The following is a 12,348-nucleotide window of genomic DNA, read 5'->3' as shown; positions in this document are numbered from 1 at the left end:
CTGGCGGTCAAAGCCCCGCCCACCTTCACGTGGGTTCGGGTTCCGGCTCCTCATTGTCCTCATGCGGGAGATTGACCAATGGCAACGCGTGGAGGACCGCATGGCGCTGGTCCTCCAGCCAATCAGAGTCTTGTATCAATGTCCGCGCGGAGCTTCCTGTGGACATGAATGTGGGGGTTCGATCAGTAAGTTTGCTGATGATAGAAAAATTGGTGTTGTGGTCAATAGTGAAGAGGAAAGCCTTGGATTACAGGACGGTATGACTGGCTGGTTAGATGGACAGAACAGTGGCAAATGTCATTTAACCCCAAAATGTCTGAGGTGATGCATTTTGAAAAAACTACAAGGCAGGGAATACACAATGAACAATAGGACACCAGGAAGTACAGAGGGCCAGAGGGATCTTGGGGTGCATGTCCATCAGACCCTGAAGACAGCAGGACCAGACTGATAAAGTGGTTAAGAACAGATATGGGATACATATCTTTTTTTAGCTAAGGCATCAAATATTCCAATAGTAAGAAGTCTTACAACACCAGGTTAAAGTCCAACAGGTTTATTTAGTAGCAAACACCATTAGCTTTCGCTTGCTGCTCCTTTGTCAGGTGATAGGGAGATCTTTTCACAAACAGAGCATATAAAGACACAAACTCAATCACAGAATAGTGATTGAAACACCAGACTTTACAGTTAAACAAGTCTTAAAGGTACAATGTAAGTGGAGAGAGCATGAGCACAAGTTAAAGAGATGTGTATTGTCTCCAGACAGACTGTTAGTGAGATTTTGCAAGTCCAGGAAAGTCATGGGGGTTACAGATAGTGTGACATGAACCCAAGATCCCAGTTGAGGCCATCCTCATGTGTGCGGAACTTGGTTATCAGTCTCTGCTCAGCGACTCTGCGCTATCGTGCGTCGTGAAGGATGCCTTGGAGAACGCTTACCCGAAGACCAGAAGCCGAATGCCCATGACTGCTGAAGTGTACCCCAACAGGAAGAGAACAGTCTTGCCTGGTGATTGTCAAGCGGTGTTCATTCATCCGTTGACGTAGCGTCTGCACGGTCTCCCCAGTGTACCATACCATGGTTGTGAGACCGGCCAGCCCAGCAGAAATACTCTGATCCTCCCCATTGACCAACTGTGAGAATGAACAAAATGTAGTCCTGGATGTAATTGAGAGCTGAAACAGTAACAGCAGAATCCAACCCTGAATATCACTCGTGAACTTGTTGGTGTCTCAGCAGCTGGGATGAAATTCTGAATCCCTTCCCACACTGAGAGCAGGTGAACAGCCTCTCCCCAGTGTGAACTCGCTGGTGTGTCCGCAGGATGGATAACTGGTTGAATCTCTTCCCACTCGCAGAGCAGCTGAATAGCCTCTCCCCAGTGTGAACTCGCTGGTGTGTCTGCAGGTTGGATGAGTCAATGAATCCCTCCCCACACTGAGAGCAGGTGAATGGCCCCTCCCCAGTGTGAACTCGCTAGTGTCTCTGCAGTTGGGGGAACTGCATGAATCCCTTCCCACACTGAGAGCAGGCCTCTCCCCAGTGTGGCTGCGCCGATGAGCTTCCAGCAGAGATGGGGCACTTTATCTCTTTCCACATTCCGCACATTTCCATGGTTTATCCATGGTGCAGGCTTCCTTGCCTCTGCCTTGGGTGGACAATCAGTTGAAGCCTTGTCCACACACACAACACGTGTACAGTCTCTCCAAGCTGTGAATGGTGTGATATTTATTCAGGCTGTGTAACTGGTTAAAGCTCTTCAATCAGTGCTCTGGAAAACTCTCACTTGAATTTGGCAGTATGTTGATGTTTTTCCAGTCACACTGATGTTTGAAATCTTTTCAAATCTCCTTCCAGATTCAATGGCCGATGATATTCAGGTCCCAAGGAATATGACTCTGCCAGATCTAGACTTGACGTTTGAGATTTCAGCCTGATTCCTCTTTCAATATCCTGTAAAACAAGTTGACACAAGTCATCAGCGTCAGTACAGGTTAGAAATCCAGAACAGACAATTCTAGTTTCTAAGGACATTTTTTCCTCTCTTATTCCCTGCTGAGAATGAGCAAAAGGCAACCAAGAAGTGAAGTTTGTGGGGTGTGACAGTGATGGGGTGGGAAGAGACACAGGATCTGGGGGAGGGTGAGGGGAGGGGGTGGGAGTGGTCTCTCGTGTGGAGTCAGTGCCAAGCTCCCAGTCTCTGGAGAAAAGTCTCAGGAAGCCCACAATGGTGTGACTGATCGATAAAAATAAATCAATGCTGGGAGGGTGATTTTAGAAAGTCTCTCCCTAAGGGGATGGACACAGCTTGTTACCAGGTTAAAGAGGGGAGTTTAGCTCTTTCCAGGGACTGGAGGAGGGGGAGGTGGGGTGGGATGGGGTGGGGGGGGTGTGCTTCCAGACTCTGTCCTTCCCCCCGGCTCTTGGATGAACCAGTTCTGGTTAGATTGTGGGCTGGGGGGGCCTGGAGCAGGAAACCCTGGGGTTAAAATAGCCCGACTTTGTAATTAGTCACAAACACGTTAACCCTTTGGTGTGTGGCAAAGCGTAAATTAAGTATCTGTAAAATGAAACTGTCTATTGGTTGTGTGTGTTTGAGAGCTTGTTTTAAAACCATTGGTCCAATTCAGAGCCTGTTTTGCTGCTGAGATTCTGGCTGCTGATTTGGACACAAATGTTGTAAAGTTGTCTTCTGCAGCCTGCTTTCTGCAGTTTAAAATCCCAAAGACACAGGCTTTTGAAAGACTCAATGCTGGATGATTTATTTTAGTTTTCTCAGCATTTCTTTTCAATATTTATATTGGGCAAACACCACATTTTTTACCTAATACATGCAACTTCATTACAATATTCAGTGGGGGGGAGAGAGTTGGGGGGAAGAGAGGGGAGAGAGAGACACAGACAGGTGGGGAGAGAGATGGAGAGAGAAAGAGACATGGGAAAAAGGCGGGGCAGAGTGAGGGGAAAATAGGAAAAGACAGCAAAAGGTGAGGCTTGTGGGGGTTGCGGTGAGGGGGTGAGAAGAGATACAGAATCTGGGGGTGGGGTCTCGTGTGGAGAGGGAGAGAGAGGAAGATGTCTGATTCCCTTATTTCCCACTCACTTGACCCCAATCCTGACAATATTACTTTGTATCTGGCCCTGTTCGGGCTCTGTATATGTGGGATCTTGCTGTGCACTCATGCTCTGTGTTTCTCCCCCCAACCCCCCACATTTCGCGCACTGTGACTATGCCCCACAATTTAAATGTAAAAAAGATGGAGAAGAAGAAGGAGGGTGGGGTAGCAGAGAGAAACAGGGTGAATGGAGAAGGGGTGGGGAGTGTCGGGGGTTCAGTGAACGGGGGTCAGGGACAGAGACAGAGGCTCTGAGGGTGGGGATGTCCTCCTGCAGTGTGAGATTCCTTGTGGGATCCAGATTGTAACATTCTCAGTCTCTCTCTCTCTCTCCCTCTCACTGTAAAGCACTCAGGAGGGAGAGGGAGCTGAAATTCAAATTCCTGAGCCTGGGGGAAAGGCTTGGTCTCAATCCCAGAGTCCTGCTTGTGTTTTTAGACAGGGCGCTGGGATTTGTGGGTGTGGATGGAGAGGATTGTTCTGGTTAACTGGGGAGAGGGAGATTTGTTCTTTCTAGCTGAGGTATAATGCAGCCTCTGTGACTAGGCCTCACTTCAAGGACTAATTCTCAGGAGCCCTTTTGCATTCCCCAACAGGGTTTAAGTGGCTGGATTCAGTGGTTCAATAAACTGTGCAGCAGCCACTTCAGGATGGGAGTGTGGATTTTCGTGCTCTCCCTCTCTCATTTCTCTTTTGATTGTGAGGTTTTATTTTGAACGGTTGAGAGGGATTTGGAGGGGGATTGAAGAGGGTTTGGGCAGTGGGGGGTACAGGGCTGAGAGAGATTTGGAGGGGGATTGAAGAGGGTTTGGGCAGTGGGGGGTACGGGACTGAGAGAGATTTGGAGGGGGATTGAAGAGGGTTTGGGCAGTGGGGGGTATGCGACTGAGAGAGATTTGGAGGGGGATTGAAGAGGGTTTGGACAGTGGGGTGTATGGGGCTGAGAGGGACTTTGGAGGGGAACTGACGAGGGCTTGGACAAGTGAGGAGGGTTTGGGCAGTGAGCGGGGTCCGGGGCTGAAAGGGATTTCGAGGGGGATTGAAGAGGGTTTGGGCAGTGGCGGGTATGGAGCTGAGAGAGATTTGGAGGGGAATTGATGAGGGTTTGGACAGTGAGGAGGGTTTGGGCAGTGAGGGGGGTCCGGGGCTGAGAGGGATTTGGAGGGGGATTGAAGAGGGTTTGGGCAGTGATGGGGGTATGGGGCTGAGAGGGATTTGGAGGGGGATTGAAGAGGGTTTGGGCAGTGGTGGGGTGTATGGAGCTGAGAGGGATTTTGGAGGGGAATTGGAGAGGGTTTGGGCACTGAGGAGTGTTTGGGCACTGAGGGGGAGTTGGAGAGGGATTGAAGAGGGTTTGACAAAAATTTATCTATCTCAAGATTTAAAGGTAGCAACTAATTTAGCATCAACTGCCTTCTGTAGGACAGAGTTCCAAACCTCTACCATCCTGAGTAGAGGTGCTTCTTAATCAGGATGTGTGAATCTCAGGGCTTTTCCAGTCATAGAAAGACCTGAAATTTTCTCTCTGACAGAATCAACAAACCTTTAACATTCCACATTCAGATTCTGCTGACATTCAGGTCCTGTTGTGTTGAATGACCCAGTCAGATCACAATGTGATGTTTGATTTGTGTTTCCCGTCTGTCAATCCTCCACTTCCAGCACCCTGTAAATTTACAGAAACCATCACTGTCAGTCCAGGATAGAAATTCATCTTCAGGTGTAGACGCTTGTTTCACAACTAACTAAACTCAGGACAGAGCAGTGCTGCCTGTTGACACTAGCTGCTGCGTTAGTTATTTAAATTGTATACCTTGGTGCTTCAGCTTCAATTGTAATTGAATCACAAAACATGATTATTTTGATGCAATAGCACCCTTCAATGGCGGCTATCTTACCCAGCATTCACAGGGAATCAGAATATGCCATCGCCCCGGAACAGGTTTTGCGCATGCGCACTGTAGATCTGAAGCGCATGCGCAGTGGGTGTTGCTGCTGCGCTCGCGGGAAGGCGGTTTTATCGGCTCCGGGTTTCCAGGGAAACGGCTGATTCTGGAGGGTAATGGAGGCGGTGGGGTGGGTGGGGAGGCTTCATCAGCACCCAGTGGAGACAGGAAACCCCGAGTAATAACTGCTGGGTGCCGCCTTCGTCCCATTGGGGGCCGCGAGCACAGATGCCGGAGTTGGAGGCCCCGAGTTAACGGCTGTCATCCTGAGGGAAGCGCTGCGCATGCGCGGTGCTCCCTGCCAGCAGGAGGAGAGAATGTTGTGAATTTCTATCCGGGACTGACAGGGAGGGACTTTGTTTGGAACCTCCTTTTACAGGGAGTTAGAGGGGGAGGATTTACACACAGAAAACTCAACCCCAAGAGAAACGTTCCTCGCTTAATTTCTATTCTTGACTGACGGTGATGATCTTTTTTACAGGAAATTTGATGACAAAATTTGAAGGCAAACTCAAACCAGACATCAGATCAAAACCTGACAGAGTCCACTCCATTCATCAGAACCTGAATGTAAGTATGTCTGTAGAGAAAGATCCAAACACTTGTGTGACTGGAAATAGGAAACAATAATGTCGTGGAAGGATTTGCAAAAATGGGATCCAAAACTTCACCACATCCTTGAGTGAAGAAATCCTTCCTCATCTGAGCTTTCTCTCCATTTTCCAGCCTGTTCCAATAAGTCTTGACTCCCTTGTCATTCAAAAACTGGCTAACTCATCCTTGAAGATATTCAATGCCTCCACTGGTCCCCATGGAGAGGAAGCCAGATACTAACAATTCTCTGAGGGAAGAGATTTGTCCAAATATATAATGTCGCTCCAGTCCAATGTTATACAACCAGATAAGTGCATTTTATTACAGAGCCATAAATAATATATCTAATCTCTGCCATATAAAAATATCAGACACGTCTCTGTCCTGTATTAGTATACTGTCCCCTTTAATATATTTCAGAAATGAGATGGGCACATGAAGGACATAAACTTGCAGGGGAAAGGGAATATAGAAGGGGAATGGGACTCACTGGATTGTTCGACAGAAGTCAGCATGGACTTGAGTTACTGAATGGATTCCTTCTGTGCTGTAATGACTCGATGAGTGGAAACATACAGAGCTACACTGCCTCATTACAAGATGAGAAATACTAAATGTACTTTGTTACAGAACCATAAATAGTATATCAGATCCACAATATTAACAACACTCGGCATATCTCTGTCCTCTAATAATTTATTATTCTCTCAAATGTCAGCCATCTCCGAGGGAAACCAGCCCTTTAATTGTGAACATTAGGAAAGAGACCATCCTTTTAGCCAGACAAATAAATGTGTCAAGCTGAGGGAGCAAAGGATGTCAATGTCTTTGAGAAAGAGTCATAATGCAGAAGTCAGCCAATGAGCTTCAGAGTGAAACTTCCTCCTCTGTGCAACATCTGGGAGGAAATCAATGTTTCCCCCTTTCCATTTCTTTTCTCATTCTGGGAAAAATTGGGGACTTGCAGCAACTGAAGGGAAAGGAAGTGAATCCAGTCTGTATATTCCACACATTTTCAGTCCAGTCATATCGGCATAGATCTGTCTGGCAGCCTGCATGGAGATTTTCAGCTGTGAGTCTCCAGGACAGGAAGCAGTGAGCCTGATTGAGCATAGATCTGTCAATCAGCACGTTCAGGAGAATTGGGAGGGCGAATATTAGATACAGCAGAGTGAGAATGGAGGGAGAGTGTGTGGGATGGAGATTTACAGCTTTTGGGGAATGAGAGAGGAAAAAAAAATTGCATAGAAACTAGAATTGTTCTGAATTTCTATCTTGTACTGACACTGATGACTTGTATCAATTTGTTTTACAGGATATTGAAAGAGGAATCATAGGCTGTAATCTCAAACATCACATCTAGATCTGGCAGAGTCATATTCCTCAGGATCTGAATATCATCGGCCATTGAATCCGGAAAGAGATTTGAAAAGATTTCAAACATCAGTGTGACTGGAAAAGCATCAACACACTGCCAAATTCAAGTGAATGTGTTCCAGAGCACTGACTGAAGAGCTTTAACCAGTTACACAGCCTGAATAAATATCACACCATTCACAGCAGGGAGAGACTGTACACGTATTGTGTGTGGGCGAGGCTTCACCTGATTGTCCACCCAAGGGAGAGGCAAGGACACCTGCACCATGGAGAAACCATGGAAATGTGCAGACTGTGGGAAGAGATACAGAGCCCCATCTCTGCTGGATGCTCATCGGCACATCCACACTGAAGAGAGACCATTCACCTGCTCTCAGTGTGGGAAGGGATTCAACCAGTTATTCCACTTGCAGAGACACCAGCAAGTTCACACTGGGGAGAGGCCATTCACCTGCTTTCAGTGTGGAAAGGGATTCCCTCAATTATCCACTTTGCAGAGACACCAGCGAGTTCACACTGGGGAGAGACCGTTCACCTGCTCTCAGTGTGGAAAGGGATTCACTGTGTTATTCCAACTGCAGAGACACCAGCGAATTCACACTGGGGAGAGGCCATTCATCTGCTGTCACTGTGGGAAGAGATTCATTGACTCAACCAGCCTGCAGATACATGAGCGAGTTCACACTGGGGAGAGGCCGTTCACCTGCTCTCAGTGTGGAGAGAGATTCATTCAGTTGTCCCACTTGCAGAGACACCAGCAAGTTCACACTGGGGACAGGCCATTCACCTGCTCTCAGTGTGGAGAGAGATTCATTCAGTTGTCCCACTTGCAGAGACACCAGCAAGTTCACACTGGGGACAGGCCATTCACCTGCTCTCAGTGTGGAGAGAGATTCATTCAGTTGTCCCACTTGCAGAGACACCAGCAAGTTCACACTGGGGAGAGGCCATTCACGTGCTCTCAGTGTGGAAAGGGATTCACTCTGTTATCCACTTTGCAGAAACACCAGCGAACTCACACTGGGGAGAGACCGTTCACCTGCTCTCAGTGTGGAACTGGATTCACTGTGTTATCCCATCTGCGGAGACACCAGCGAATTCACACTGGGGAGAAGCCATTCCCCTGCTGTCAGTGTGGGAAGAGATTCATTGACTCATCCAGCCTGCAGATACATGAGCGAGTTCACACTGGGGAGAGGCCGTTCACCTGCTGTCAGTGCAGGAAGAGTTTCAACCAGTTATCCCACTTGCAGAGACACAAGCGAGTTCACACTGGGGACAGGCCATTCACCTGCTCTCAGTGTGGATTCGGATTCAGTCAGTTAACCCACTTGCAGAGACACCAGCGAGTTCACACTGGGGAGAGGCCATTCACGTGCTCTCAGTGTGGAAAGGGATTCACTCGGTCATCCAGCCTGCAGTCACACAAGCGAGTTCACACTGGGGAGAGGCTGTACATAAGAACATAAGAAATAGGAGCAGGAGTAGGCCATCCAGCCCTTCGAGCCTGCCCCGCCATTCAATAAGATCATGGCTGATCTGTCGCTGCTCAGTTCCACTTTCCCGCCCTCTCCCCATAACCCTTAATCCCCTCTCCTATCAAAAACCCATCAACCCGCGTCTTAAAAATATCTGCTGTTAGTGTGGGAAGGGGTTCACTGACTCATCCAGCCTGCTGCAACACCAGCAAGTTCACACTGGGGAGAGGCCATTCACCTGCTGTCAGTGTGGGAAAGGATTAAGAACTTTGTCCGCCCTGCTGAGACACCATGAGTGATTCCAGGGGTGGGATTCTGCAGTTATTGTTTCTGCTGTCTTATGTCAAGGGCTGCTTTTTTTTCATTCTTACAGTTGGTCACTGGGGAGGGGCAGAGGGTGACTTTAAGAACATAAGAACTAGGAGCAGGAGTGGGCCATCTGGCCCCTCGAGCCTGCTGCGCCATTCAATAAGATCATGGCTGTTCTTTTTGTGGACTCAACTCCACTTACCTGCCTGCTCAGCATAGCCCTTAATCCCTTTACTGTTAAAATCTCATCTATCCTTGCCTTAAAAGCATTCAATGAGGTAGCCTCAACTGCTCACTGTGCAGGGAATTCCACAGATTCACAACCTTCTGCTGGACTGGCCGGTCTCACAACTTTGCCTCCAGTGGGCTGATGCTCTTTGAGTCTTGTTGCGAACACCTGGTTTCAAATTTCACAAGGATCACAGAGTGACAGGGTATTAGGAAGTTCAGAGATAGTCAGCATTTCTGTTTCAAACCCCCCAAATGCCCATCCAATTTCCTTTGTAATTGTTTATTGTCTCCACTTCCTCCTCCCTCATAGGCAGTGAGTTCCAGGTCATTACAATTCGCTGTATCAAAATATTCTTCCTCACATCCTCCCCAGTATCTCTGATCCAAAACCTTAAATCTGTGTTCCCAGCCTCCCAACCCCCACTCCCACCCCGTCCTTTTCCCATCAGCTAATAGGAACAGCTTTTCTTTGTCCACCTTGTCTAAACCTGTCAGAATTTTGTCCACCTCTGTCAAATCTCCCCTCAACCTCCTTTGTTCCAAGGAGAACAGAGGCCTGACAGCGACAATAAAAAAAACTAACAGAATATCTTAATACTTGAAATCAAAACTGGAATGTTTAAATTCTGTGTTAAAGATATTGTGAATATATTGTTCTGTACAATAAAGAGATTTGAATAACTCAGCTTGGGTGTGGTTGAATGAAATGTATCAATCTGGTATCCACCTACAGTCCAGAGGAAATCTGGAACGTGTGGCTGGAAATACCTCCCTAACAACACGGTGGGCGTATTTACATCTCACGCATTGTAGTCGTTCAAACTGGCAGTGTCGGGATTGACAATAGCCAAGACAGCTACATACAGGCACATATACTGTCATAACTGAAGGACTGCAGATTGAATGTGAGGCATGATGAGACTGGACTATCTTGACCACATTCCTATGACTGCTCAGTTTGTGCTACAATGAACCATTAAAGCTGCTTAGCAGGGTCTCAACAGAGGGCCGGGTGAGAATATTTACTTAGAATGAGTTAGAATTAAACTTATTCCAGGACTGGCTGGTGCTCAGCGATTGAGATACCCAAAGCTGTAATCAATCAAGAAACAGTGGTAGGTAGTTGATGAAGAAGAAGTGTTTTCAGGCATTGTTTAAATTATTTCATCATAAATTTGTGATAAGAACTGTAATGACTTGCAACCCAAGAGTCGATGCACTGATGGTATACTCCAAATAGCACTGCGCTGAAAAAGGGGTCAGACCAAGAAGTAAAGTGTTTTCAGGCATTATTTAAATTATTTGATCATGAATTTGTGGTAAGAGCTGTGAGGGACCTGTAACCCAGCAGCCGGTGAATTAACAGTGTGCTCCAAGTTGCACTGGGCTGAAAAGGGGATCTGAGCAACAAGTGGTGACCTCAGACATTGTTTAAATTACATCATCACTGGCCAACTTCCGCTTTGTGACGTCACAACGGAGCCATCACTGAAACAACCAATAGGAATCACTGCTCCGCGGTGACGGCTGCGGGTCCCAGTGCGCAGGCCGGGGCCTGCGCGGACCCGGGAGCCCCGCCCCCACCCGTTGCTCCCCTCCCCCGGCCCCTCCTCGAGCCAAGGTTTCCAGACAAGCGGCTGGCGGCTCCGGCCAGAGCGAGAAGCCGCTCAGTGATCTCTCCCCTCCCCCACGGCCCTGGACTGCGCATGTCCAAGGGAGAGGGGGAGCTGCGCATGTTCCGGGGGAGAGCCCACCCTCTGACCTTCACATTGAATTATTGACTAATGGGAAGAGTTGGAGGACCGGAAGGACTGTGGCCCTCCAGCCAATCAGAGCGCGATCTTTGTGACAATGCAGATTGAACTTCAGACAGACTGAAATGTCCTCTTTTGTTGGTCAGTTGGATAACAAGCCATACCTAAAAGAGACCAACATCTGTAAGTAAAATACTTTCTATTTCTTCTCATTCTGGGGGAATTGTTGACTTGCTGCAACGAAAGGGAAAGGGAGTGAATCTAGGGAGGTTGTAGACTCTGGAAAGTTTGGCCCAGCTCTGTCAATCAGCCTGTGGAGGCTCAGTATTATATCCAGCAGAATGAGAATGGAAGGAGAGTTATTTTTTCTTCATTCATGAGATATGGGCAAGCTGGCTTTTGCTACCAAATGAACCTGTTGGACTTTTAACCTGGTGTTGTGAATTGTCTGACTGTATTTACCCCAGTCCAACACCGGCATCTCCACATCATTTTGGCCTTGGAGGGAGTGCAGAGGAGGTTTACTAGGCTGATACCGGAGTTGAGGGGGTTGAGCTATGAGGAGAGGCTGAATAAACTAGGCTTGTACTCGTTAGAGTTTAGAAGAATGAGGGGAGATCTCATTGAGACGTATAAGATGATGAATGGGATGGATAGGATAGAGGTGGAGAGACTCTTCCCGCTCAAAAAAGACAGTAGGACTAGGGGGCACAGCCTCAAGATAAAGGGGGGGGGGCGGTTTAGAACGGAGTTGAGGAGGAACTTCTTCACTCAAAGGGTGGTGAATCTCTGGAATTCTCTGCCCGTTGAAGTGGTGGAGGCTGCCTCGCTAAATATTTTTAAGAAGCGGGTTGATGGGTTTTTGATAAGAGAGGGGATTAAGGGTTATGGGGAGAGGGCGGGAAAGTGGAACTGAGCCACGACAGATCAGCCATGATCTTATTGAATGGCGGGGCAGGCTCGAAGGGCTAGATGGCCTACTCCTGCTCCTATTTCTTATGTTCTTATGTTCTTATTGCTGGCCGGCCAGCATTTATTGCCCATCCCTCAGTGCCCTTGAACCGATTGGTTTACTGGGGCGTTTCAGAGGGCAATGTGAATCAGCACATTACTGTGCCTTTGGTGGCACATGTAGGCCATGCCAGGTGAGGATGGCAGATTTCCTTCCCTAAAAAGCATTAGTGATGGGGTTTTCCGACAATCTACAATAGTTTCACAATCATCAATAGATTCTTAATTCCACATGTTTGTACTGAATTCAAATTCTACCATTTGCCGTGGCAGGATTCAAACCTGGGTCCCCAAACATTAGCTGAATTTTGGATTAATAGTCTAGCGATAAGACCACTAGGAAATTGCCTCTCAATGTGTGAGATGGAAACTTACAGCTTTTGGGGAATGAAAGGGGGAAAAAATGCTCCAGAGAAACTAGAATTGTCTGTTCTGAATGTCTATCCTGTACTAACGCTGATTACTTTTGTCAACTTCTTTTACAGATGTTAGAAATGAGGATTTAAGCCAGAAATCTCAAACCAACCG

The 12,348-nt window shown here is 47.6% G+C and overlaps 1 protein-coding gene and 1 long non-coding RNA gene across 3 annotated transcripts in view; both read left to right on the top strand.

Moving 5' to 3' along the window:
• The window catches only part of LOC145362482 (uncharacterized), a 64,694-nt gene that overhangs the window by 12,112 nt on the left and 40,234 nt on the right, over positions 1 to 12,348 (top strand). Inside the window, exons 3-4 of one of the 2 annotated variants that reach the window (XM_080218493.1) lie at positions 447 to 455; positions 7,696 to 8,235. In XM_080218493.1, the coding sequence (XP_080074619.1) occupies positions 447 to 455; positions 7,696 to 8,235 (549 nt within the window). Of the gene's footprint in view, positions 1 to 446; positions 456 to 7,231; positions 7,601 to 7,695; positions 8,507 to 12,348 lie in introns of those variants that run through there. The other variant, XM_080218494.1, reaches the window with a different exon arrangement.
• LOC145362547 (uncharacterized) lies at positions 5,105 to 6,993 on the top strand. Its single transcript, XR_013889998.1, has 3 exons — positions 5,105 to 5,179; positions 5,548 to 5,636; positions 6,976 to 6,993. It is a non-coding gene; the product is annotated as an uncharacterized LOC145362547 (long non-coding RNA).

This window comes from Carcharhinus amblyrhynchos, unplaced genomic scaffold (assembly GCF_965287045.1).
Source record: "Carcharhinus amblyrhynchos unplaced genomic scaffold, sCarAmb.v2.hapA scaffold_38, whole genome shotgun sequence".
NCBI lineage: Eukaryota > Metazoa > Chordata > Chondrichthyes > Carcharhiniformes > Carcharhinidae > Carcharhinus > Carcharhinus amblyrhynchos.
The sequence above is the reverse complement of the archived record's forward strand: the minus strand, read 5'-3'. Positions and strand labels throughout refer to the sequence as shown.